At 31.1% G+C, this 22,062-nt stretch overlaps 5 protein-coding genes across 7 annotated transcripts in view; 3 read left to right on the top strand and 2 right to left on the bottom strand.

Moving 5' to 3' along the window:
* Pop1 (POP1 ribonuclease P/MRP subunit) overlaps positions 1 to 22,062 on the top strand; it is a 95,491-nt gene that overhangs the window by 45,440 nt on the left and 27,989 nt on the right. The gene's annotated exons all lie outside the window — the stretch shown is intronic.
* On the top strand, positions 3,900 to 11,457 carry LOC143912588 (uncharacterized). Its single transcript, XM_077431878.1, has 17 exons — positions 3,900 to 4,083; positions 4,156 to 4,328; positions 5,240 to 5,691; positions 6,908 to 7,084; positions 7,174 to 7,403; positions 7,478 to 7,689; positions 7,766 to 8,028; positions 8,259 to 8,370; positions 9,129 to 9,186; positions 9,260 to 9,429; positions 9,500 to 9,951; positions 10,023 to 10,199; positions 10,273 to 10,307; positions 10,566 to 10,603; positions 10,853 to 11,115; positions 11,197 to 11,339; positions 11,408 to 11,457. Exons 1-17 carry the CDS (start codon positions 3,900 to 3,902, stop codon positions 11,455 to 11,457), a joined length of 3,189 nt encoding a protein of 1,062 aa, XP_077288004.1.
* Positions 11,475 to 16,601, bottom strand: Dhrs4 (Dehydrogenase/reductase 4). 3 transcript variants are annotated; one of them, XM_077432974.1, is made up of 7 exons: positions 15,111 to 15,176; positions 13,980 to 14,108; positions 13,730 to 13,907; positions 13,580 to 13,657; positions 13,362 to 13,508; positions 13,159 to 13,293; positions 11,475 to 11,919 (listed from the first exon to the last, which is right to left on the bottom strand). In XM_077432974.1, the coding sequence occupies exons 2-7, from the start codon at positions 14,105 to 14,107 to the stop codon at positions 11,749 to 11,751; spliced, it is 837 nt and encodes a 278-aa protein (XP_077289100.1). In that variant the 5' UTR covers position 14,108; positions 15,111 to 15,176; the 3' UTR covers positions 11,475 to 11,748. The 3 variants fall into 3 exon arrangements, with proteins under 3 accessions (XP_077289100.1, XP_077289103.1, XP_077289101.1); XM_077432977.1 differs by lacking the exon at positions 15,111 to 15,176 and adding an exon at positions 16,517 to 16,601 and having other exon boundaries at positions 11,480 to 11,919; XM_077432975.1 differs by having other exon boundaries at positions 11,480 to 11,919; positions 15,144 to 15,172.
* On the top strand, positions 15,750 to 18,902 carry Gdap1 (ganglioside induced differentiation associated protein 1). Its single transcript, XM_077432971.1, has 5 exons — positions 15,750 to 17,107; positions 17,352 to 17,544; positions 17,643 to 17,822; positions 17,898 to 18,092; positions 18,173 to 18,902. The coding sequence occupies exons 1-5, from the start codon at positions 17,030 to 17,032 to the stop codon at positions 18,481 to 18,483; spliced, it is 957 nt and encodes a 318-aa protein (XP_077289097.1). The 5' UTR covers positions 15,750 to 17,029; the 3' UTR covers positions 18,484 to 18,902.
* Positions 18,661 to 21,511, bottom strand: Fitm (acyl-coenzyme A diphosphatase Fitm). Its single transcript, XM_077432969.1, has one exon. The coding sequence runs from the start codon at positions 21,429 to 21,431 to the stop codon at positions 20,286 to 20,288; it is 1,146 nt and encodes a 381-aa protein (XP_077289095.1). The 5' UTR covers positions 21,432 to 21,511; the 3' UTR covers positions 18,661 to 20,285.

The following is a 22,062-nucleotide window of genomic DNA, read 5'->3' as shown; positions in this document are numbered from 1 at the left end:
GTGCCAAAAGTCAGGGCCGCGCATAGGAGTTCGGCGAGCCTGTGTGCAAACTTAAAACGGTCGGTCTTTAATTTTATCGGCGTTTTTATAAATCATATTAATAAAAAAACGAAGTGCATGCAAGTAGTGCATAAATCTTACCTTGTGATGAATATTGTGTGAGAAATATATTGTTGGAAGTTTTAATCAAAATGAAAATTAGCCAAGAAAACCAAAACGTTTAGTTCTGAACAGGACCAGACGACAAGAGAAAGTGTTTTCAAGTTCACTCATGAAAATATAGTGTTTTTGCTCCCAATCCCACATCTTGGGCATTGTTCTTTTGATGACTAACCAATATTCTACATAAATCCTCGAAGAAATACCTCTAGTATTCGCAAAGATAATATGGGTAATCTATGCGGACCGAAGCTATACCTACTATTCCGTATTTCCCCCGAATTCTAGTTCAGGTGTGTTACAAGTTGTAACTTGCAACAGTAATTCACAACTATACAAAAAGAAAACCTGAATGCATTCTAAAAAGTATGATGTTTTGTTTCGTATTTTTTAGGAATACAATTTTTTCGACTCTCATTTCTTTCAGCCGCCTTTATATTTCGGCCGCCTGTGTGCGTTGCACACATTTATACATATGGTAGGCGCGGCCCTGCCAAAAGTGAGTATTGGAATCAATAGTCAGATGTTTTTTTCTAATTTGGTTGAGTAGCTTTTTCCCCCTGGCGACAGGTGATGAAATCATCAAATTGGTATAAACTATATATTACTTGTTGTTTTACCCGGCTTCGCTCAGTATTTGTAATATAAACAGCTTAAACTTGGCGAATCTAATAGTAAATATTCATTTGTTTTTTTATTAAATTTTTTTGAATCGAAAAAAATATAATATTCAACCAATTGAATTGTCGTCATAGAAACTTTGTTTTGTTTATGAAGTTCCCAACCAAAGATACTTACATACATACATACTTACATACAAAGTCTCTTTCGAAATTATATATTAGATATAAGAGATAAAAACAAAAGAAACGTTATTTGAAATGTATTTCTAGCTTTCCGTACCTGATTTTCCATGTCGATTGAAATTAATTGAATTACAATTAGATGAATTTCCATTTATAGTTCACAGAGGTTGATTAGTTTGTGTAACCTTTCGATACAGAATGCAATATTACATTATTGAACACTAGTGGTTTTACCCGGCTTCGCTCGGTATTTGTAATGCAAACCGCTTAAACATGTCTAATCTAATAGTAAAAATTTTATTGAAGTTATTTGAATATTCATTTGCTTATTTATTAAATATAACGTCACGGATTCTACGAACCAAAACTTACATACATACATACAAATTCTCTATTTCGAAATTATATATTAGATTTCATTGAAAAGACACGGCCATGAATTATTTCCTACGATCCATTCTCAAATATTTGAAAATGGGTATTAAATGAGTATAACCTAATGCCGCTTAATTTTGTAAATAATATCCGATAAGAATAAATTTGCTATCGATCATGCGAATTGCATCCGCTACGGAACCATTCATCAAGTGTATGACCTTGATGCCATGAGTTTGTGCCTAAAAATTGATTGTTTGTTAAAAGATTAAAGCAGGGGTTTCACTTGATTTTTTTTTGTAAGTAACATATACGTAATTCAACATAACATTCAAAACCATTTTGAAACCCACGTTTCATTCAAAAACGACTTTTTAAGATTTTAATGTTTAATCATCATTTTGAAGAGGTTATTTATTTGTAATATTTATTATCATATGATTACGTTGAATTTTACGATATAATTTGTAGCCTGGATCATTTTCCACACCCACTTACATACGTTAAGTCGTGCAGCATGCAACATTCCAATACGAATTTTTATGTATGATAAATATCGTTATCGCATGTTCGTAAATTTAAAAATTCAATAGTACAATGGATAACCTCTGTTGGATGTACATTTATACATATTACATCAAAGTGCAAGCTCTACTTTTCTTAATAGTGGTGCAATATATTGAACGTCTATCAACATCCGATGTCTTGCTAACATGCGATTAGTAATTGACCGTCGCACAGTGGTATTTGCCTGAAAATCGGGCCAAAAATTTTTTTTACGGTTTTTACCAGATAAAAGCTTTCTGTAGCATTACATGCGAGTAATTGACGATTGTAAACAATCCTTAAATTGTTGATAACACCGTTCGACACGAAAAATGGTTCAGAGACGAAATATGACTTTTCCTATAGATCTATGCCCAATAAACACGAATCTGGTATAAAAAAAGTTGATTGGTTCGAGATTCGGAGATATGTATATGTGTTTTTTAAATCGTGCGATTTTTCTGTATCTTCGTGTTGTTCGGTCGATGTCTGAAAATCTGTCAATTTTCTGTTCAAAATGAATATTGAAATCTATAGTCGGGTATTTTATCTTTCATTTGTAGTACTTTTCAGCTTTCAAATCTCTCTAAATAGTCGTCCAGTTGAAGTCAAAAGTCAAAAGTACGTATTATCACTTGGGATTTTTTTCCACTGTTAATACTATTTTATATTGAATATTTTCTATTGAAGCATGTTTATTGAGATATCGTTCTAGCCATAATAATTTTTGGTTTTCGTTTAAAAGGGTTAATTGGAAGTGTGCTGAATTTTAAATCGGTAAAATTGCGAGGAAAAAGCTCGTAATAGTATTTACTCGTATTTATCTAATAACAAACAAACTCATGTCTCATTCGTTTTTTTTTTTCATTTTAATTTTTCATCTTTGTCTTAGTGCATATATGATTTATAGATATTGTACTTCTTTGAATTCAATAAAATAAATTTTACTACTTATATTTAATATTATTTTTATTTGTTATATGAACAAATTTTTACTCATATTCATATATAATTTTTTTATTTAAAAATATGATGCTGGTTCGTGAGAATTACTGAAAAATATATGCTGGTCCGCATATATAAGTTTGAGTAGCACTGATGTAGTTGCTTTCGGGTCATAGACGTGACAGATTCCTCAGATACTGGAATATAAATAAAGAATAAAAATAAGTAAAAAAATGGAGTTCCAAAATACGCTTAATTATTTTTTTAAAGTATCTGAAGTAAATTCGGGCAAACTTTATTTTACTAGAATAAAAGTAGAGATCCTAAAGTTTCATATCACATAAATTTGGTTTAGCTAAAATAAGTTAATAAAATAAGCACAATAGCACAAATTAAAACCATCAATTTGTACAAAAAAGTCAAGAAAACCTAAGTGAAAATGGGTTTTGGATTTGTTGTCAGGTCGAAAAATGTAAAACAAAATTTTAAAAGGAATGAAATTTTGTTTAATCTGGTGTATATATATTGTTCTTTTTTTCACCAAATACACTTTTAACATAAAAATAATAACAAGGAAAGGTTGTTTAACAACTTAAATGTCGCCAACAAAAACAAGCGTATCGCACAAATGACAGGATTCGACTGCGTCTACATTTGGCTAGTGAGCTTAACCCAGGTAAGGACTTCGCAGTGTAACGTCATATTTATCTTCCTGCTTTGGGACCCTAAACATAAACTCAATTTGTGAAAGTTTAAATTTTTGATTTTTGGCCAGCCTTTGAGGCCAAATACCACTCTGTGCGCCGATTAATCGACGAAAAGCATGGAAAAGCTCGCGTACTAAAATCAACAGTATTTTTCATTTGAAAATAACTTACAAAAATTGGGCTAATTTCTTGGCATATATAATTTTACAAACATGGCTAACTGTCAATTAATACTCGACAATGTTAGCTTTTAATCGACCGCATATTTACATTCAATTTAACTTGAATTGTTAAATAACTCGATCGAGAGTATATAAAGCGTGGGCTTTTTTACAACTTTAAGGCATTTCAAATCTGTAAAATGGCGTTGAATTTACTGTATCTTATAGTAATGCTCTTAAGTTTTACGTTTCAAGTTACAGAGAGTAAGCACGAGCATACAAAATCGGTAGAGCAAAGAGCTGCATACAAAAATTTAATAATGGAGTACTTGACGCTGCGTAAGATTCAAAATTCAATCATGTTTCTGTGTTGGCCTTTAACTGGTGAGTATTTAACATATTTTATAACTGAATAGAGTTGAATTAAGTTTTTAGAATCTCGAATGTTCTATTCAGATCGAATCGATGTTGTGAAAACATTTTCTGCAAACAACATGCGAACATCGTTACCAAGTGGAAGACACAAAAAATCTCAAAAAGACCTTGATGAATTATTCAGAGTGCAGTCTACGATGGTTGGAGTCATCTTTGATTCGTGTTGCTATGACACTGGATCACCGTTTTTCCAGGTCATATTCAAATTGAAATATATATATATATATACATATGTTGTTTTTCTCATTGGTAAAGAATCGACTTGAATACAATTCGCCAATACGGTCCCCTAATTCACAGGTACATAGTAATTCCATTGAGAGGATTTAGAATAGATTTATTAGATTCATTGATTTTAAATTTTTCACGAAATCTGACCCTGTCACCAACAAGTATATTAAATTGAATATGATCAAACTTTGTGACAGGCGAATAATCAATGATTTATTATGTCTGTTTGGTGTACTCATCGGAGTTATGGACTGTAGTGAATTAGTGGACCTCATAAATTTTCATACACCGGGGAGATTTACCAGATGCTATTTATTCCACATCAAAAATTTTGCCACTAGTTATAAAAAAAATTCAACGTCACCCCGACTTCATAAACTGGGAAACGAATTTAGCCAATTTAATTTTTTTAATATTAGTAAAAATAGTTTAAAAAAAATTTTGCATCATTTTTCTAATTTATACAAATGCTAAATGAATTTTATTTTATTTTTTTAATTAATTAATTTATTTATTCTATTAGTTTTAAAAATCATATTTTTTTCTTATATTAATATTGTGTTTTTTTGTTTTATTGTTCTATGTATTATTATTATGTATGTTCTATATTATAATTGTTCAATGGTCCCCACGGCCGTATATAAAATAAAATAAATAAAAATAAAAAAAATATGTATTTAATGATAAATGAAACAAATCTGGAAAATCACCAATATAAAGATTTTTCAAAATTTGTTATAAAATTGACCAAAATTAGTATTGAAATTTCAGAAATATTCTTCCCAAGACACTTGATGGCATAGTACTGTGAAATATGCGTCACGTTGAAATCGAAAACACGTGCATTTAAATTATTTCCATTGTCTCATTTCAGAAGTACACATATTTCAATTCTTCTTATGTGTGGTTGGTGTTAGACTGCAGTCATTTTCGCCGATCTCTAGAGTATTTAAAAACAATGCCTCTGTTGATAACTACAGATTTGATATTAACGGATACGTTAAACGATTCAAAATCGATCGATTTGTACGATGTTTACCACACGGGATTCGGTAGGGGTGGTGAATTCAACTCCACCTATGTAGGGACGTGGAAAGATTGTAAAGAATGCAATCAAAAGTGGAAAAGGTACTTTAGCCATACGAAAATTAGTAGAAGATATGATTTGAAAGGATTGATTATAAGGGTGGTCGTATTGATCGACAATCAAGATCCAAATTTGGACGAAGACGCGTATTTGATGGACTTATCTAATCCATATAAGGATTCCCTGTTTAAAGTGAACTACCAGATGGTCATGATATTGAAGACAATGTATAATTTCACGTGAGTGTTTTACAATATTGTCTTGGTAAAATCCAGTGGCGTAACTATAAAAATTGGACCCGCACGCAAATGTTAGCGAAAGCCCCCCCATTTAGTAGTTTTTTTTTAATTAAATTTATAATTTACTCACATAATTTAAATGTTCTTTTTTTCCTTGCCTTCAAAGTCGCAAATTCTGCAATTACATCTTTCAAAGACATTTTACATACATATGTATGTAGAAGCTTCATGTTCAATCGATAATATTGCTAATTCACTGAGCCTGAGTTGACTCATCGAATTTCATTGACTAAAAGTTCGTTAAACACTAGTGGCAGTAACCGGCAATGTGAAAAATAATAGGTTGTGGCTATTTGAAGGTACTATGTACATATATCTGCAAATTAATGGCTATTTGCAGGCACTATATTTGAGAATTATTGGCTATTTGCAGGTACTATATCTGCGAAAGGCGCAAAGCCTTCTGCGTATGCGCGTGAACTGTCACTGTCAGCGTGTTCACTGTTAAAATTTTGTTGTAAACCTCTTAAAATTTAGTTCGAACTCATAAAGTGACGTAGAGTAAAAAATATAATCCAAATTAGTTAATATTATTAATTGTTAGAAAATTATAATCATATACAACGTATAATACCTACATATAAGTACAAGCCGCGAACTAGCTAAATTATATATGTAAATCTATTATAATAACGTGCGAAATTTATTTGCCTCATTTATAATGAACGATTGATTAAACAAGTCTAGCATACATTAAATGTAAGAAATTATAATCGGATTATAAGATCACGCGCAGGCGCAGAAGGCTTTGCGCCTGTCGCAGATGTAGTACCTGCAAATAGCCAATAATTCGCAGATATCGTACCTGCAAATAGCCACAACCAAAATAATAACAAAAAGGCCGTGTACACTTGAACGAATTCATTTTCCATAGAATTATATTTTGAAATTAACAAATCCGAAAACTGTTTAATAGACATTGTTGCATTAAGTTCACTTCTTAACTAAGTTATAACTTGATTTTCAAGACTTTTATTTAAAAAACCTAAAAGGCCTGCATGCACCGCATGCCCTCGCGGCATAGTAGTTACGCGCCTGGTAAAATCAAATATGTGTACTTAAGTCTATACAATGTACCAAAAGTCTACTGATTCAGTGATATAACAATATGTATCAGTATGTATTTTCATTACAATGTGTTAATTTTGATTATCAGAATAAAATTCATCAGAGCTAACAACTGGAGTGACAAAAATTCAAAAGGATTGTATCAATCAGGTAACTTATTAGGAATCTTAGCAGATAAAAAAGCTGATATAATGGGTGCCGGTCTACAGGTAGCATCAGATAGGGTAGAAATTGCTGATATACTTTACTCTACTTACCCATTCAGGTATGTACATACATAATCCAAATGTAATCTCAAACAATGGTACATATTACAATACTTTGATAACTTTAACCTTCAAAATATGTTCATAGATGTGGATTTATTTTCCGTTACCAAGGAGACTTCGGAGATGTAAAATCAAGTTTTTTATCACCTTTCGCTAATGCGGTTTGGTTTTCTTTTGTTGTCATCATAGTAGCTGTGATTATAGTCATTTGGTGCATACTTCTCTTCGAAAACAAATATTTAACAAACATTAACAAAACTTTGTGGAATTTTAGCGATACAATTTTGTCTATTATTGGAGCATGCTGTCAAATGGGTAATTTTTTTCAATAATATTGAATAATTTAAAGATTTAGAATATTAAAGATTTTAAAACATCTTCCTTTAAAGGTTCAGAAGTAACTCCAGTGACATCGGCAAGCCGACTAGTATATTTCATATTCTTCTTTACTTGTCTTGTAATGTATAACTTTTATACATCAAGCATAGTTTCGTCACTACTCAATTATAGAACAGAACAGTTCCGTTTAATGGATTTAGCTGAGAGTCCTCTTGAATGTGGTTCTTTAGATATCGGCTATGCACATTATTTGTTATTCGAAGTAAGTCATAGTTATTCTTTAGTTTTAATTTATATTCTATAAAACGTCATTCATTGAAATATTCAACATGTATCAGGTTCCTAAAAATCACACTATGAATAGTTTCAATGTGCGTAAAAAAACTGATAATTTTTACATTCCTATCGAAGACGGCATCCGACGTGTAAAACATGGTGGCTATGCATACCATGCTGAATATAATTCCTTGTATTATACTATAGAGAAAACTTTTGAAGCTAGGGAAATTTGTGAACTACATGAAATAGATACCATTGAAACATCAAAAATGGCCATTTTTGGCATGAAACATTCTCAGTATTCGGAAATGTTTAAAGTTGGGTGAGATAATATTTGTGTTGATATATTTACATTTAAGGGGCCCACAAACGAACAACTTTGTTGATCAACCTTGTCGTCAATATTGTTAGCCAACATCACTTACGATATCGAAAGTTTTTGATCTCGGCTCAATGTTAACGACAAGGTTGACCAACCAAGTTCTTCTGTGGGCCCCTTTATAATTGGTTTTGCTTGAAATTGTAATTTTCATTTAAAGTTTATATTTTAAGATTAAATAAAGCGACTGAAACAGGTCATTTGAAAAAGTTGCATTATTTATGGATAGCTAGAAAACCAGTGTGCCAATCGAACAAAATCTTCACCGAGGTCTCTTTGCACCAAGTAACTCCTTCTCATGTTGTCCTATATGTTGGAATTGCTTTAGCTATTGCATTTTTGTTGATTGAAAGAAAAAGATGGCAGGATTACATTAATCGGATGAAAATAAAACAAAAATACCTCATTCGAAAGAAGAACACATTGAAAAATTCCATGATTATTGACAACAAGCACAATTATAAATAAGCTAACATGTTTTTGTATACATAATATTTTAGATGTACATTAATATATTTATTATCACGTATTGCATACATAGCCTTACATATAGTGGCAATTTAGATTTTTTTTTATTAATAAAGGATCACATTAAATATGATCAAAAAATTTAAATGTTCAAAAAAGTATTTTTAGTACAAAATATTAATGTCGACAAATTCAATGAATTATTAATTTTAAAAACGATGTGTTAACTGTTAATGGGCACTGTGTTAGTTACATATATGTATGTACATATTTGTTTATGTACAAAGCACGCGTTTTATTGTATAAATATTTGAATAAACGTTTGTAGTTTGTAAGCAACTGATTTTAATCAATTATGTAAGTACAATTTATATTGTGTTATTATAGAAAAGTAAAGTAAATTTGAATGAATTCGTATATAAAAAGGTTTTGGGAAAATTTTACATTTAGTCAGTTAGAGACCACCCTTGACGATGATTTTATTTAATAAACTGATTCTTTTGGCCATATTTCCAATTTCATTGGCTCATCACACCGCAGCAAAAAAGGATCTAAATTTGAATATCACACTACAGTATTATGAATTGCGAAATATCAATAATGTCATTATGTTTACATGTTGGTCTAAATCAGGTAAAATTAGATTAAAATAAAATAAGTACATAATTGTTGCGTTTTATCCATTAAAAAATTGTTCTGCTTTTAGAAAATGTTAATATTGTCAAAACATTTTCACACTACAACATACAAACAACATTGCTTAGTATAAATAGTAAACTTGCTTACAGAAGCATTGAAAATATATTCCGAATTCACAGTAAAATTGGAGTTGTTTATGATCTTTGCTGTCAAGATGCAAAATTGTCATTCCTACAGGTTTGTAAAAATATATAGTAACCACATTAGTATTTATTCAATCTTTTATAATAATCCTTATTTTTTAAAGGAGTATACATATTTCAACAGTTCATATGTTTGGTTGATATTCAATTGTGAAAACTTCAATAAATCTCTGTTTTATTTGAAATCTTTACCTTTAAACATCAGAACGGATATGATTATGATCGATAGTTCAAATGATACAATAGATTTGTACGATATATATCACACTGGCTACGACAGAAATGGATTCTTCAATGTAACACGCATCGGAAACTTGTCTATTTTGAATTGTGACTTTGATAATGAAGACTTGAGAATGTTCTTTACGCAGCCAAAGACATTACGGAGGAGCAATTTAAATGGTCTTATGATGAGAGCAGTCACACTCACTGAAAACAACAAAAATAATATGGATACTCATGAATATTTAGTAGATGAAACGCACAAGTTTACTGATTCTATATTTAAAATGAATTATCAAATGGTTTTGATACTGAAAAGAATGTATAACTTTTCGTGAGTCAAGTTCTTTAAGACTTTCTGGAAATAATAACACGCGAGTTCTAATTTTATTTTGAATTTTATAGGATTACTTTTGTGTTGGCTAACAATTGGAGCGATAAAAATTCCAAAGGTTTCTATAAATCTGGAAATTTATTAGGATTGATTGGTGGTGGGAAAGCAGATATAATGGCAGGTGCTTTGCAATTAGTAAAAGATAGATTGGAAATTTCCGATGTCCTCTATTTAACTTATCCATTCAGGTAAGTGAAATCATTCAACATATGTATTTGTTTAATATAAATGTATAGAAATAATCAATGCAAATATTTTAAGGTGTGGATTTATATTCCGATATCAGGGGGATTTTGGTGAGAATAAGTCAAGCTTTTTAACTCCTTTCACAGGAGTGGTCTGGTTTTCCTTTTTATCTATAATAATAATTGTAATGCTAATAATCTGGTGTATCCTTTCATTTGAAAATAAATATATAATCGATGCAAATAGAACCATTTGGAATTTCAGTGATTCTATATTGTCCGTGATTGGCGCATGCTGTCAGATGGGTAAGAAATCATAATGCTATTATTAAAAGATTAATTGTTAAGTGTATAAACATTTGTTTTCAGGTTCTGAAGTCACACCTATAACATCATCAAGTCGTATAGTATATTTTATATTTTTTTTCACTTCACTCATCATGTATAATTTTTATACATCGAGTATCGTATCTTCTCTGCTAAATTTCGGATCTGAAACATTCACCATAGTCGATTTGGCTAATAGTCCTCTGGGGTGTGGATCTTTGGATATTGGCTACGTGCACAATTTATTATTTGATGTATAATCGGATTATTTTTATATGTTTTAGCATGTTTTTTGATAAATTTTAATGTGTTATTGCATATTATAATAGACTCCGGTGTATCCGAATATGGATTACTTCAACAAGAAAAAGAAAACGACGAATTTCTATTTTACATTGAAAGAGGGTATTGCTAAAGTGAAAAATGGAGGGTTTTCATATCACGCCGAATATAACACTATATATCATTTGATTGAAAATACGTTTGAAGCGACGGAAATATGTGAACTTAAGGAAATAGGAACGATCCCCAGTTCTAAGCTAGGAATATTAGGAATGAAATATTCTTCTTATTCAGAATTATTCAGAGTTGGGTGCGTATTATACGAATTGATTTTTTTTTTTAAATCATAATTTTATGTGTGTACATTAATATTATGTATATTAAATTTTAGGTTGACTAAAGCAAGTGAAACGGGACATTTGAAAAGATTATTGCTGAAATGGGTAGCAAGAAAGCCACTGTGTCAAGCGAGCAAAAGCTTTACGGAAGTTAATATACAACAGATCACACCATCTCACGTGGTTTTATACATTGGTTTTGTATTATCGGTGCTGATTTTAATAGTAGAAAAAATTGTGTCATTATTTTTTTCAAACAATCAGGATTTGAAAGAATCAATTATAAAAGATGGTATAAAAAAATTTATCTGTAAATCAATAATAAACCAGAAAATTAAAAATGATAAATTTTAATCAAACGATAGTTAAGTTATACATACATATTTGCACATATATTTTATATTAAGAAATTATTTATTCATTTGTTTTTTTTTTTAATACTTTTTTTGTAAAAATATAACATTTACAATATAAAATTTATAAATTCGTAAATATAAAATTTGAAATATGTGATCATAGAAATTTAGCAATAAAATAAAATATATTACACAGTACAAATTTTACTTAAAATAAATAAAATAATGAAAAGTTTTTGTGTTGATAGTTTATAGTCGTGATGGCATGCCTCCTGCTGCAACTATAGTTTCTCCTGTAATATAGCCAGCATCATCCGACACCAAAAATGCAACAGTTGCTCCCATTTCTTCAGCTTTTCCAAACCGACGTAGAGGAATTGTATTTAAAATTGCTTCATTGGCAGTTTTGTCCGAAGTCAACTAAAAATTTAAATTTTTATTTAACACATCAATCAGGGCCGGCTCAAAGGTGCAGCAGATTCGGCACGTGCCTAGGGCGTCACAGACAAGTGGCGCTGCAAGGCGCCCCCATTTTTCTTTTTTGATTATTAAATTGAAAAAATAATTTGGCTTTCTTTGAACTTATAAAACATTCTATATTAAACTTAATTTTTCTACTCATGAATTATAATTTACGGGGAAAGCAGGAAGTTGACTGTCAAATATCAACGGCTCACAAATAAAAATTGTAAAACAGCAAACTGTCGTCGGTAAAAATGGTAATTTGGAATTGTATTTTATATAAAACTAGTTGTTTTACCCGGCTTCGCTCAGTATTCGTAATATAAACAGCGTAAACATGGCGAATCTAATAGTAAATATTAATTTATTTTTTTTTTAAATTTATTTGAATCGAAAAAAAATAATACTCAACCATATTGAATCGTCGTCATAGAACGTTTAGATTTGTTTTTCGATTACCAACCAACATTACATACTTACAAAGTTTCAAAGTCTCTTTCGAAATTATATATTAAAGAAGATACCGCTGATATATATGTATGTATGTAGGGTTGAAATTGAACGAAAGGCTGATGTATGGGCTATGGCTGAGAAAGGGTATGTTACGACTGATTGTGAGAAGGGGATGAAAAGGGGTGGGGATGTAACGGTTAGTCGCAGTTGGACCTGCGCTCCGAGCGGTTGGTCGCTAAACCTCTGCACGTATCGTCTTAATAAACACCTCAACCGCCACATCCCAACCGTGGTCCTGAACAGCGTCATCTGTCAGGAATCTCTACCACATGTATATATACATACATACATATATATCAGGGATGGATTAGCTTCACGAAATTAAATAACTTAACCAATCATACTCGAAAGAAGAAATGTCACTCTATAAAAATCTTCAGTTCATTGTTGAATATAAATTAATGTCTTAATTACCGAATTTATTCATAGTTATCCGTATTTTATTTTATTTTATTCATTTTTATACATAAAACGTGCCTATTTTGAATAATTTTTTTTTGTTTTTGGTTTAATATAAATTAATCTTCAACATAAAATTTCAAGAACTTTCATGAAATTTATTGTTTCAAAATTTAAGGGGTGGCGCTGAAACCAATCTGCCTAGGGGCGCCATATACCCTCGGGCCGGGCCTGACAGCGATCTATGTAATATAAAGTAATCATAAAAAATAAAATTCAACATACAGCACTTGAGAAATTCGTCGGAACGATTCCAGGAGCTAAGCAATTGACTCTTATGTTTTCCGGACCCAAGTCAATGCTGGCAGCTTTGATCAGACCAAGAAGAGTTGTTTTACTGACAGAATACGCTCCTAACAGCTACACATATAAAATAATCAATTTTTTACGTTTCAAATAATACATTAAAGATATATCAATGTTATTACCGGCATAGGCTGAAGTCCAGCGATAGATGAAACGAATACAATGCTACCACCTCCGCGTTTTCGAAGATGTGGAAGTGATTCTTGGGCTAATAAGTATGCACTCTTTACATTGATATCGAAAATTTTATCCCAAGTGGCTTCATCACACTACATACAGTAAAAAATACTGTATCAATCAGAAAATTTTTAAATTATAGCATATTAGTCATTTTTGTTACCTCCAAAACAGGCCCTACACCGGGATTTACTGCTGCGTTTGAGACGAGAATATCTAATCCGCCAAATTTCTCCACAGCCTTGAATTTAAATTTCAACTGTTAGAATTTTCATAGTCAATAGTATGCATTTAAATTTGGATAAATATTTACCGTTTTGAAAAGTAGTTGTCTGTCTTCCTTCTTGCCAACATGACACACAACACCCTCAACGATTAATCCTTGTTTTTTCAATTTATCAATAGCGCCAGTTACGTTTTTCTCCTTTCTACTACTAACTAGCACTGAGGCACCTTCATTTGCCAATCGTTCAGCAATAGCATATCCAATGCTAAAATGCAGTATTTAAATCGAAATTTCATATTATAGACGAGTATTTTATATAAGTAATACTAAAACATACCCTTCGGTGGATGCGGTCACAATTGCCACTTTTCCTTTGAGTCTATCTCTAGGTATTCCAGCAGAACAACTCATAGTTCGGAGATTTATGTACGTCGGTGGTAAATTCTTTGCAATTTGACGCAACATGCTGGCGAAAAAGTGTTATTTTTTTAATTGTACAAACGTCTTTGCTAACAATCATACAATTTTATAATTTTTTATAGTCAAAATATTATTTTTTTTCTGTTAGTTTCATAAATGAAGTTGTTTTCAATATTCTTCTTTCAGGTTCTATCGTTATAGGGTACTATTTATCATGATATATTTTAGTTAATTATTTTATAAGAAGACGGTAAGTGTTTCACTTGAGGGACCTAAGGATTTGATTAGCTGAGTGTTGAAATCTATAGTCGAAACGTGATGTCGCAGTGAAGAGTAATAATTTGCTTTTAAGCGTGAAGCGGGGGTCTAACTATTGAACAAGTACCTTATTTATTTTTTGTTTAATCGTAAAAAAGTCGAATTAAAACATTGTTACATTGTTAAATTTTCATAAACATATGTATATATAATCCAATGAAAACAATTATATTTTGTTAAAAAACCAAAATTTGGAAATATGTAATGCTAAAAGAATATAAAATTAATTTTGAAGTTGTAAAATTAGTAAAATAAAATAATACAACTCTACATACATAATATTAAAAAACTAAGATAAATTAAAATCTATTTTAATGGGTTTTTAGTAGGAGGACTTAAGTGACCACACTCCATCCTTTACGCATCAAAAATAAAGGTGTTTAAAAGGAAAAAAGCCTGTTTTCGAACGGTTAAAAAATACTGCTTATCTTGTGATACTAAGTCCAAAGTTCAATTGAGTCAATTGAGGAAAACGTAACTATGTATATATGGGTGTATTCATAAAATATATACATATATATTACATAATGATACAAAATGAAAGCTTCTTATATATAAATTATTTATTTTAATTAACTTTCTTTACTACAGTGAAAGTTATACTATACAAATAAAAGTTTAAATGCAATGAAATTTGTACATTGTTAAACATATTTGGCTACTAAGCGCTGGGGATTTATTTTATTAAATGTTTAAAATTAAAGTATAATTATTTTAAATAGAAAAACACCTTAGACAAACAGAAAACCGACAGCTCAAATACCTGAATCCAACTGTCAATGTCAAACAACTATGAATAAAATTTGGCCATAACACATAAAATCAATATAATTTCAATTGTACATTTTGCGAATCAAATCTAAATTTGTTAAATTTCCATTATTAAAAAAGCCATACACTGAATAAAATAAATCAATTCATTATTATTATTTATTTAAAGTTTGGACCATTGTAGCATTACAAGAATTCCTATTGCGCCACAATGGTCAAAAATATAACAGAAAAGAAAAGAAACAAAATAATAACTTAAGAAATTAGACATAACAAAACATATATATACACAAACAACTAATAATAATAAAAATAATTACAAATTATAAAAAACAACAAAGAAGGGAATGTCTTATACAAGAAAAAAGTATGAAAACGATTGGATAAGAGGCAAACTTTTTCCTGAGTTGTAATCGTAAGTGAAACGTAAAAGAGGTGAGTAAAAAAAGAGAAAGAAAAATAAATATATTGAACTTGATATATTAATATATTGAACTTGATCAAAAACATAATAATAGTAAAATAATGAGAGCATGAGCGTACATTGACATAGTGACAATATCTATTTTTGATAAACGTCATTGGTAATTGGATTATTAGTCACATTGCGATCGCCCAAAAGACAATTTTTGCCATGAAATCGTGAATATGGAATATTTGGCACTCGAGTTCTCGTTAGTACGATGAACTTTTCGACTGTCAGATGTTCCGTTACAGAGATTTTAGTGACTTTTGGGCGTGCGTTTTGTGACCAACAATCACCGAACCAATTTCATTATCTACATAAAAATAATTGTTTGTCTTAAAAAAATGTACATATCTTCATATACTTGAATATATGTCAAAGTAGATTTAGCTGATAAGACAAGTGCTACTAAAATAAACCAGACATCTCGTTAAATTAAATATTTTGTGAATCTTATCTTAATCTATTTTTTTAATATAACGTTGATAATGCGAATGAAGTACATACGTACAATAGATTGTCAATTTTTTAATACTATTTAACATATTACATAAAAATAGGAAAAAGTACAGTTGACATTAAAATTAAACCAATTTTTATTATTTGCTCTATTGTATGATATAATGTTGAGAGTAATTTGTGAAACACGCAATGTCGGCGATGCAGGGATTCAAAACCATTTCACATTAAAAATGGGATTTATATTGTCAATATGTATAATATTCAAATTAGTCACTATTATTATCGATTCAGTGACCCACATTCAGAAATGAAACGTTTCATGAATCAATCAATATAACGAAACCAATTCAAATACACACATATGTATATATTGCTTAATATGTTTCAAATCATGAAAATATATTACATATGTATGTAATCCCCGATTAATAACTCACCAGTATATAAGATGTGATTAATTGTTCTTAGTATAAATACTTCATTCAAAATGCGACTTATTGTTTACTATGTTGTTTTCAAAGTGAAAAATATTTCATTCAAATGATAATTATCTGATGTTTATTATTTATCGTCCGATTGATTATAGATTATATGTATATGGGGTAGTCATTTTTAATTTTTTTGTTAATTATTGAAAAATCAAACGAATTCTGAAGAATTTAAGAACTTTATTTAAGGATAGTCAATTTTATGAGTGGTTCAAAGCTCTACTAGAACTTCAGCAGTGAACTTAGAACTGTGCACATCTAATGACGTGTTTGCTAAAAGTGTAAACGCAGCATAAACGTTAAAAAAATACCAGAGCTCAACTAAATTTAGATTGTTATGCGCACATTCGCCCAAACAATATTTTAAATGACTATATTGCCATTCAGATTCGGCGCTTCTGGCTTGTGTATGCTTAAACTTGATTCGCATTCACTGTTATTACGTTGATTTAGTTTGGTCTGATGCTGAAAGGCGCCAAGATGGCTGCTCCTACCGGTCTCATCCTCTACTATCATCCTTACAGTTTTTACGCACAAAAGGTAACACTAGTGGATTCTAATTGAAGTTTACATCTAACTTACCATTAGAATTGGTCTCCAATCAAGGCAAAATGATTGACCTTCATGTAACGCAACACCAGTTTATACATTTTTAAAATGCAAAGCCTTGAAATCACATGATTTCACAAGGTTTTTTTGTATTCATTCTGAATAAAAATTAAATAGTGATTTTTATGAATGAAAATATTACTATATAACCATCACTATTCATATTTTATTACAGGTTGTAATGACATTACACGAAAAGGAGCTCAATTTTGAGCCCATTGTGATAAATCTGATAAAAGGAGAGCAGTATTCATCGACATTCCTGAAAATCAATCCTAGGGGTGAAGTGCCAGTTTTACTAGACAATGGTAAAATCATACCGGATTCCGCTAGAATTATAGACTACTTAGAAGACAACTTTTCAAATGGTGAGCTAATTATAAACACAATTATAAAGATCATATTTCGAATAATAGCACACGAAAAGGATCGAGTCATCTCTTTATATACAAGGCGCGAATTCTAGGTAGTGTACGACTGATTCCACTTGGGAAAAACTTGGATGTGAGAGCCAAAGTGGAGAAATATCGTCAAATGATTGATCCATTACCCGCCGGTGCAATAACGATGGGATCTTTCTTTCATTCAGAATTGTGCGGACAACAGAAAATGCCTTTCATCAAACCGATCCGGATGAAGTTTAAAGGTATGCATCGATAACTGAATTCTAGAACATAAACATATGTATATAAAATGTAAAATCATAACATTGTATTTTAAGATGCTGAAATCAACAGTGCAAATAATCTTCGTCTGCACGCTGAACTTAATCCCGATGCTAAAAGTGTTCTTTTGAAAAAAGCTGAGAATCAAGATAAGAAACACCAACTTATAACTACCAAAGAAGAATACAAAAAAATATTAGATTCAGTGGCGGAAGTTCTAGAAAAAGTCGAATCGGAACTTGCCAATCACGGTATATTTTATTTTATCACTAATCTTCTAACACACTAGCAAAGATGAATATAAAAACAAATTATATATTTGATATTTCAGACGAAGAAGGCATGTGGTTGTGCTCCAAGGAATATAGCATAGCGGATATCAGTTTGACAATATTATTAGTACGATTAGACGCCTTGGGTTTAGACAGCTATTTTTGGACGAATGGTAAAAGTAAGTATATTGAGAAATACTATCGAAGAGTCCAAAAAAGAGATTCATTCAAAAAAACCATTCCGAGTTTCAACCAACATATGGCAATACTAATAGGCTCGCAAACACCGTTGAGTATCGGCATAGGTATTATAGGAGCTATTGGTATTGTAACGACGGTTGCTATTTTATTCAAGAAAATCATCGTATAAGTACATATGTTTTAGCAGGTTTTATCACAATAAAAAAGAGTGACATGCATTTATAGTAGATGTGCAAATAATAATTTGATTTTCTTCGTTTTACATATTTGTATAATAACAATTTAAGATAAAAATGTTTCGGGAACGAGGCATTTGGGATTTGATGAAAGAATGATGTTTAACATAAAAATACCAAAAAACATGTATTTGTCGAAAAACAAAATAAAAATAAAAATATTTCACAATCATAGAACAATCCGTCTTTTTTAACATATAAAAAAATTCACATAAGGCTCCAAATAATAAAAACCCCTAACCAAAAAATAGATAATTAAATACTATTTCCCTTTCAACCATATATTTTTTTAATTTTGATAATTTGTGACGTTTTTATTTTTAATAAATGTTTACTTTACATTTTCAAAACAGAAAAATATTATTTTGATTTACAATTATATATAAAGTGAGATTATAAGTTACACACAATTGCCAATATAAAATTTAGTTATCAAATTTTAATTATAAAAATATTTATTCTTTATATTTTGGTAGTAAAATACATTTATTTTTTTATGAGAAATTCATTTTATGAATTAAATTATCACTATGCAATAGCAATTCAGATAAAGTTTCAATAATATTATCGGCACGGAAGAACACTTGTGAAGAATATAAAATTAAATGTAAGTATTCATTTGAGCAATTACAAAAAAAGTCAAGTATTTCTTATAATTAGGGTTAAAGTAATAAATAAAGACTTATATTTAAATGGTCAGCTTTATTGTGATAGAAATATTCGATATTCAGTATTTTTTATTTATGTAATTGTGGTTGTAGACTTTATTGCTTTAACTCAGCTGAGTGAATTACATATGTATATGTTATTGTTGAATTTAATCTAAAAATACATCAATTATCACATTGATCGACGAATAAAGCAAGAATATTGGCTTGATGATATGCAGAAATTACGCCAGTCAAACTTGGCTCTAAATCAGTAAAATAATCATTTAATCATGTATTAAAATAATAATTCGTTTTTGAGCGTGAAGCGTAGAGCCGCACTACTAAACAAGTACCAAATAAAACTGATCATTTAATATAAAATACAAACAATTCGATAAAAATGCTGACCAAATAAATAGTAAAAGAACAAAGATAAAACTTCAACAGTGAAAAATAAAAAAAAAGGTACAAATCTAGATATAATTAAAGATTTGAATATTACGATCAATCATAGACTATTCTTAATAAGATGCTAAAATGAGAGATTGATTTCTATCGTCATTTACCTTCTATCAATCTATCCAACCATTAAAAGATTTTAATAATAAAACAGATTGATATCACTATCAATAATATCTTGAATAAATATAATTTTATCTTTTCGTTGAACATACATAAATTACAAAATATTCATACAAACAGTATAAAAAACATTGCAAACAAAACAAGTTATTAAAATACATAATGTAAGAGCATATTTACATTGCTTATATAATATGTAACGTGCAATCAATGAGTAGTAAGTATCGAGTCATGGACTTTTCATATTTTGCACGTATTATAAAATTGAGAGCATGATAATACATATGCGTGAAGGTATCAATTAAATTTTTGAAGACAATATTATCACTAATTAATTGATAAGTGAGTAAAATTGCTATTCATATTTACACAATATAAAACAAAGTGCAACGATAGACAATGATTGCATTTAAAATTGCCATAAATGTGAAGGCATCACTGATTCGCTTTTTAATAAATAGTAAATAATGTTCAGTCTGTAGAACTTATTTTAATAATTTGCACTATATCAGTTTAGGACCTGGCGGTGCCTGATCGTCTGACGGGACGTCGGTGGATTCTTGCGGACGAGCTCCATATAATGGCATACCCATGAAGTGTTTACCGTTATTAACGAGACTCGCTCGCTTTTTAGTAGCTAAAGGCACAGATATCGGAGATTTCTCTTTATTGTACTTGAAAATTCCTTCACCGGGCAAGTTCGGAAAATACTTGGGTAGTTTGTACCAGGCGCGATAGGTAACGTACCACGTCAGTATTGCTATCGCACCACTGATAAATTTCTCCACCATGATGTGATAATACATCAAGGTACAGAGCAGCATAACGTCCCATAACAATTGCAGCAGAGTCATAGCTACGAAGAGCATCCGAACGTACGGAGTGAATTTCTCATAACTACGTTTTAATGTAGCTAATTCGGTGGTTTGTAAATAGCGTAGAGGATTCGTTCGTATCGTTTTGTCGTTGATGCTCCGGGCGTAATCTTCGTCTCTGATGAAATCATTAATACCCTCCCAACCGATGATAGCTCGCGCCTCTTCGATTAGTACGAGACTGGAGTAAATCAAAATGAAACAATGTCCAGATATATCGAATCCGTTCCAAAAGTGACCTTTCTCCAAGCATAATTGTTTGGAGGAGAAGTTTTTTGGAATGCACTTTCCGTAAGAGTTTTCTACATAATTGAAGAAACCAGTCCACGCGTACCAGAAAAATGTGGCTATGATAACCCGGGTGAGGTGACCTTTCAGGATTCGGCTCCTCATGCCGCAGCAAGTGGTGTAAGAAGTCATTATGATGAAGGGCACTGTGAGTAGTAGCGTCCAAAACCAACCGACCTTGACGAAGTACCTGTTGAATAGATTATCGCTTCTGGAGAAGTAGGACTTCGGAAAGGTTAAAACGTCACCTACTAACGATACTAGGAATAGGGCAGCCAGGTAGAGCGCCACTTTTATCTTGGTGTCGAAAAAGATGGACTTTTTGCAGACGAATATAACCATGACGGCTAGCACTCCGCGTACGGATGCCGGCTGCGTGGTGGGGCGGCTGCCCCCGCCTACGGGGCGCCCCTCTGAGCCACGAAAGTTGAGTCCAGCTCGGCCGCCTGTGCCCCCCGGGGCCGCAGCCCCTGCAGCCCCCGCCATTTCACTCAGAACAAATGACCCTTGATCTGCGGATCTCGCTGCCGCTGTCAGACCTCTGTCACTTTTCTCGTAACCGCACTTAACGCGCTTTTCGATGACCATCACCTGTGCACTATTCGATGCAAGATGCAACTCGTCATCGTTGAATCGCTAAAATTGCATTTGTACTTTGTGACGCACTTTTAATAAATGCGCAATTTAACAACAACGAAAAAAATAATGATACCAAACTACGATTTCATCGGCTAAAAGTAAATTTACATAAGTGAAACAATAAATTTACATAAGAACGGTGGCGCTGCAGCACCCCCAAGAAAAAATACAAAAAATCACATTGGTATACATTTACAACTTGTGAATATAATTTAAATAAGAATGATTAGATATTTGACATAATCATTATTAATGAGTATGTCAAATATATCTAAATACAAGTTGTAAATGCGATTTTTTTGTAATTTTTCTGGGGGTGCTGCAGCGCCGCAGTTCCTATGCACGAGCCGCGCCTAGTTATAATTACAATTAGCCAGTAAATAATTATTGGTCACTTGAACTAAAATAATACATTGACGCTACACAAACTGTCAAAGCACGTGTGGTGGAAAAGCACTATCGAGGGAATCGAAAGATT

This window comes from Arctopsyche grandis, chromosome 6, assembly GCF_051622035.1.
Source record: "Arctopsyche grandis isolate Sample6627 chromosome 6, ASM5162203v2, whole genome shotgun sequence".
NCBI classification, from domain to species: Eukaryota; Metazoa; Arthropoda; class Insecta; order Trichoptera; family Hydropsychidae; genus Arctopsyche; species Arctopsyche grandis.
This window is presented reverse-complemented; position numbering and strand designations above follow the sequence as displayed.

Excerpts from the sequence above, each read along its gene's own strand:
- LOC143912588 (XM_077431878.1), top strand. The coding sequence starts at position 3,900 with ATGGCGTTGAATTTACTGTATCTTATAGTAATGCTCTTAAGTTTTACG. Across the intron at positions 8,029-8,258 it reads TCGGAAATGTTTAAAGTTGG|ATTAAATAAAGCGACTGAAA; the intron begins GTGAGATAATAT and ends TTATATTTTAAG. Across the intron at positions 9,430-9,499 it reads CAAAATTGTCATTCCTACAG|GAGTATACATATTTCAACAG; the intron begins GTTTGTAAAAAT and ends TATTTTTTAAAG.
- Dhrs4 (XM_077432977.1), bottom strand. The coding sequence starts at position 14,107 with ATGTTGCGTCAAATTGCAAAGAATTTACCACCGACGTACATAAATCTC. Across the intron at positions 13,908-13,979 it reads GTGACCGCATCCACCGAAGG|CATTGGATATGCTATTGCTG; the intron begins GTATGTTTTAGT and ends ACTGCATTTTAG. Across the intron at positions 13,509-13,579 it reads GTGTAGGGCCTGTTTTGGAG|TGTGATGAAGCCACTTGGGA; the intron begins GTAACAAAAATG and ends TACTGTATGTAG.
- Gdap1 (XM_077432971.1), top strand. The coding sequence starts at position 17,030 with ATGCTGAAAGGCGCCAAGATGGCTGCTCCTACCGGTCTCATCCTCTAC. Across the intron at positions 17,108-17,351 it reads ACAGTTTTTACGCACAAAAG|GTTGTAATGACATTACACGA; the intron begins GTAACACTAGTG and ends ATTTTATTACAG. Across the intron at positions 17,823-17,897 it reads GATCCGGATGAAGTTTAAAG|ATGCTGAAATCAACAGTGCA; the intron begins GTATGCATCGAT and ends TTGTATTTTAAG.
- Fitm (XM_077432969.1), bottom strand. The coding sequence starts at position 21,431 with ATGGCGGGGGCTGCAGGGGCTGCGGCCCCGGGGGGCACAGGCGGCCGA.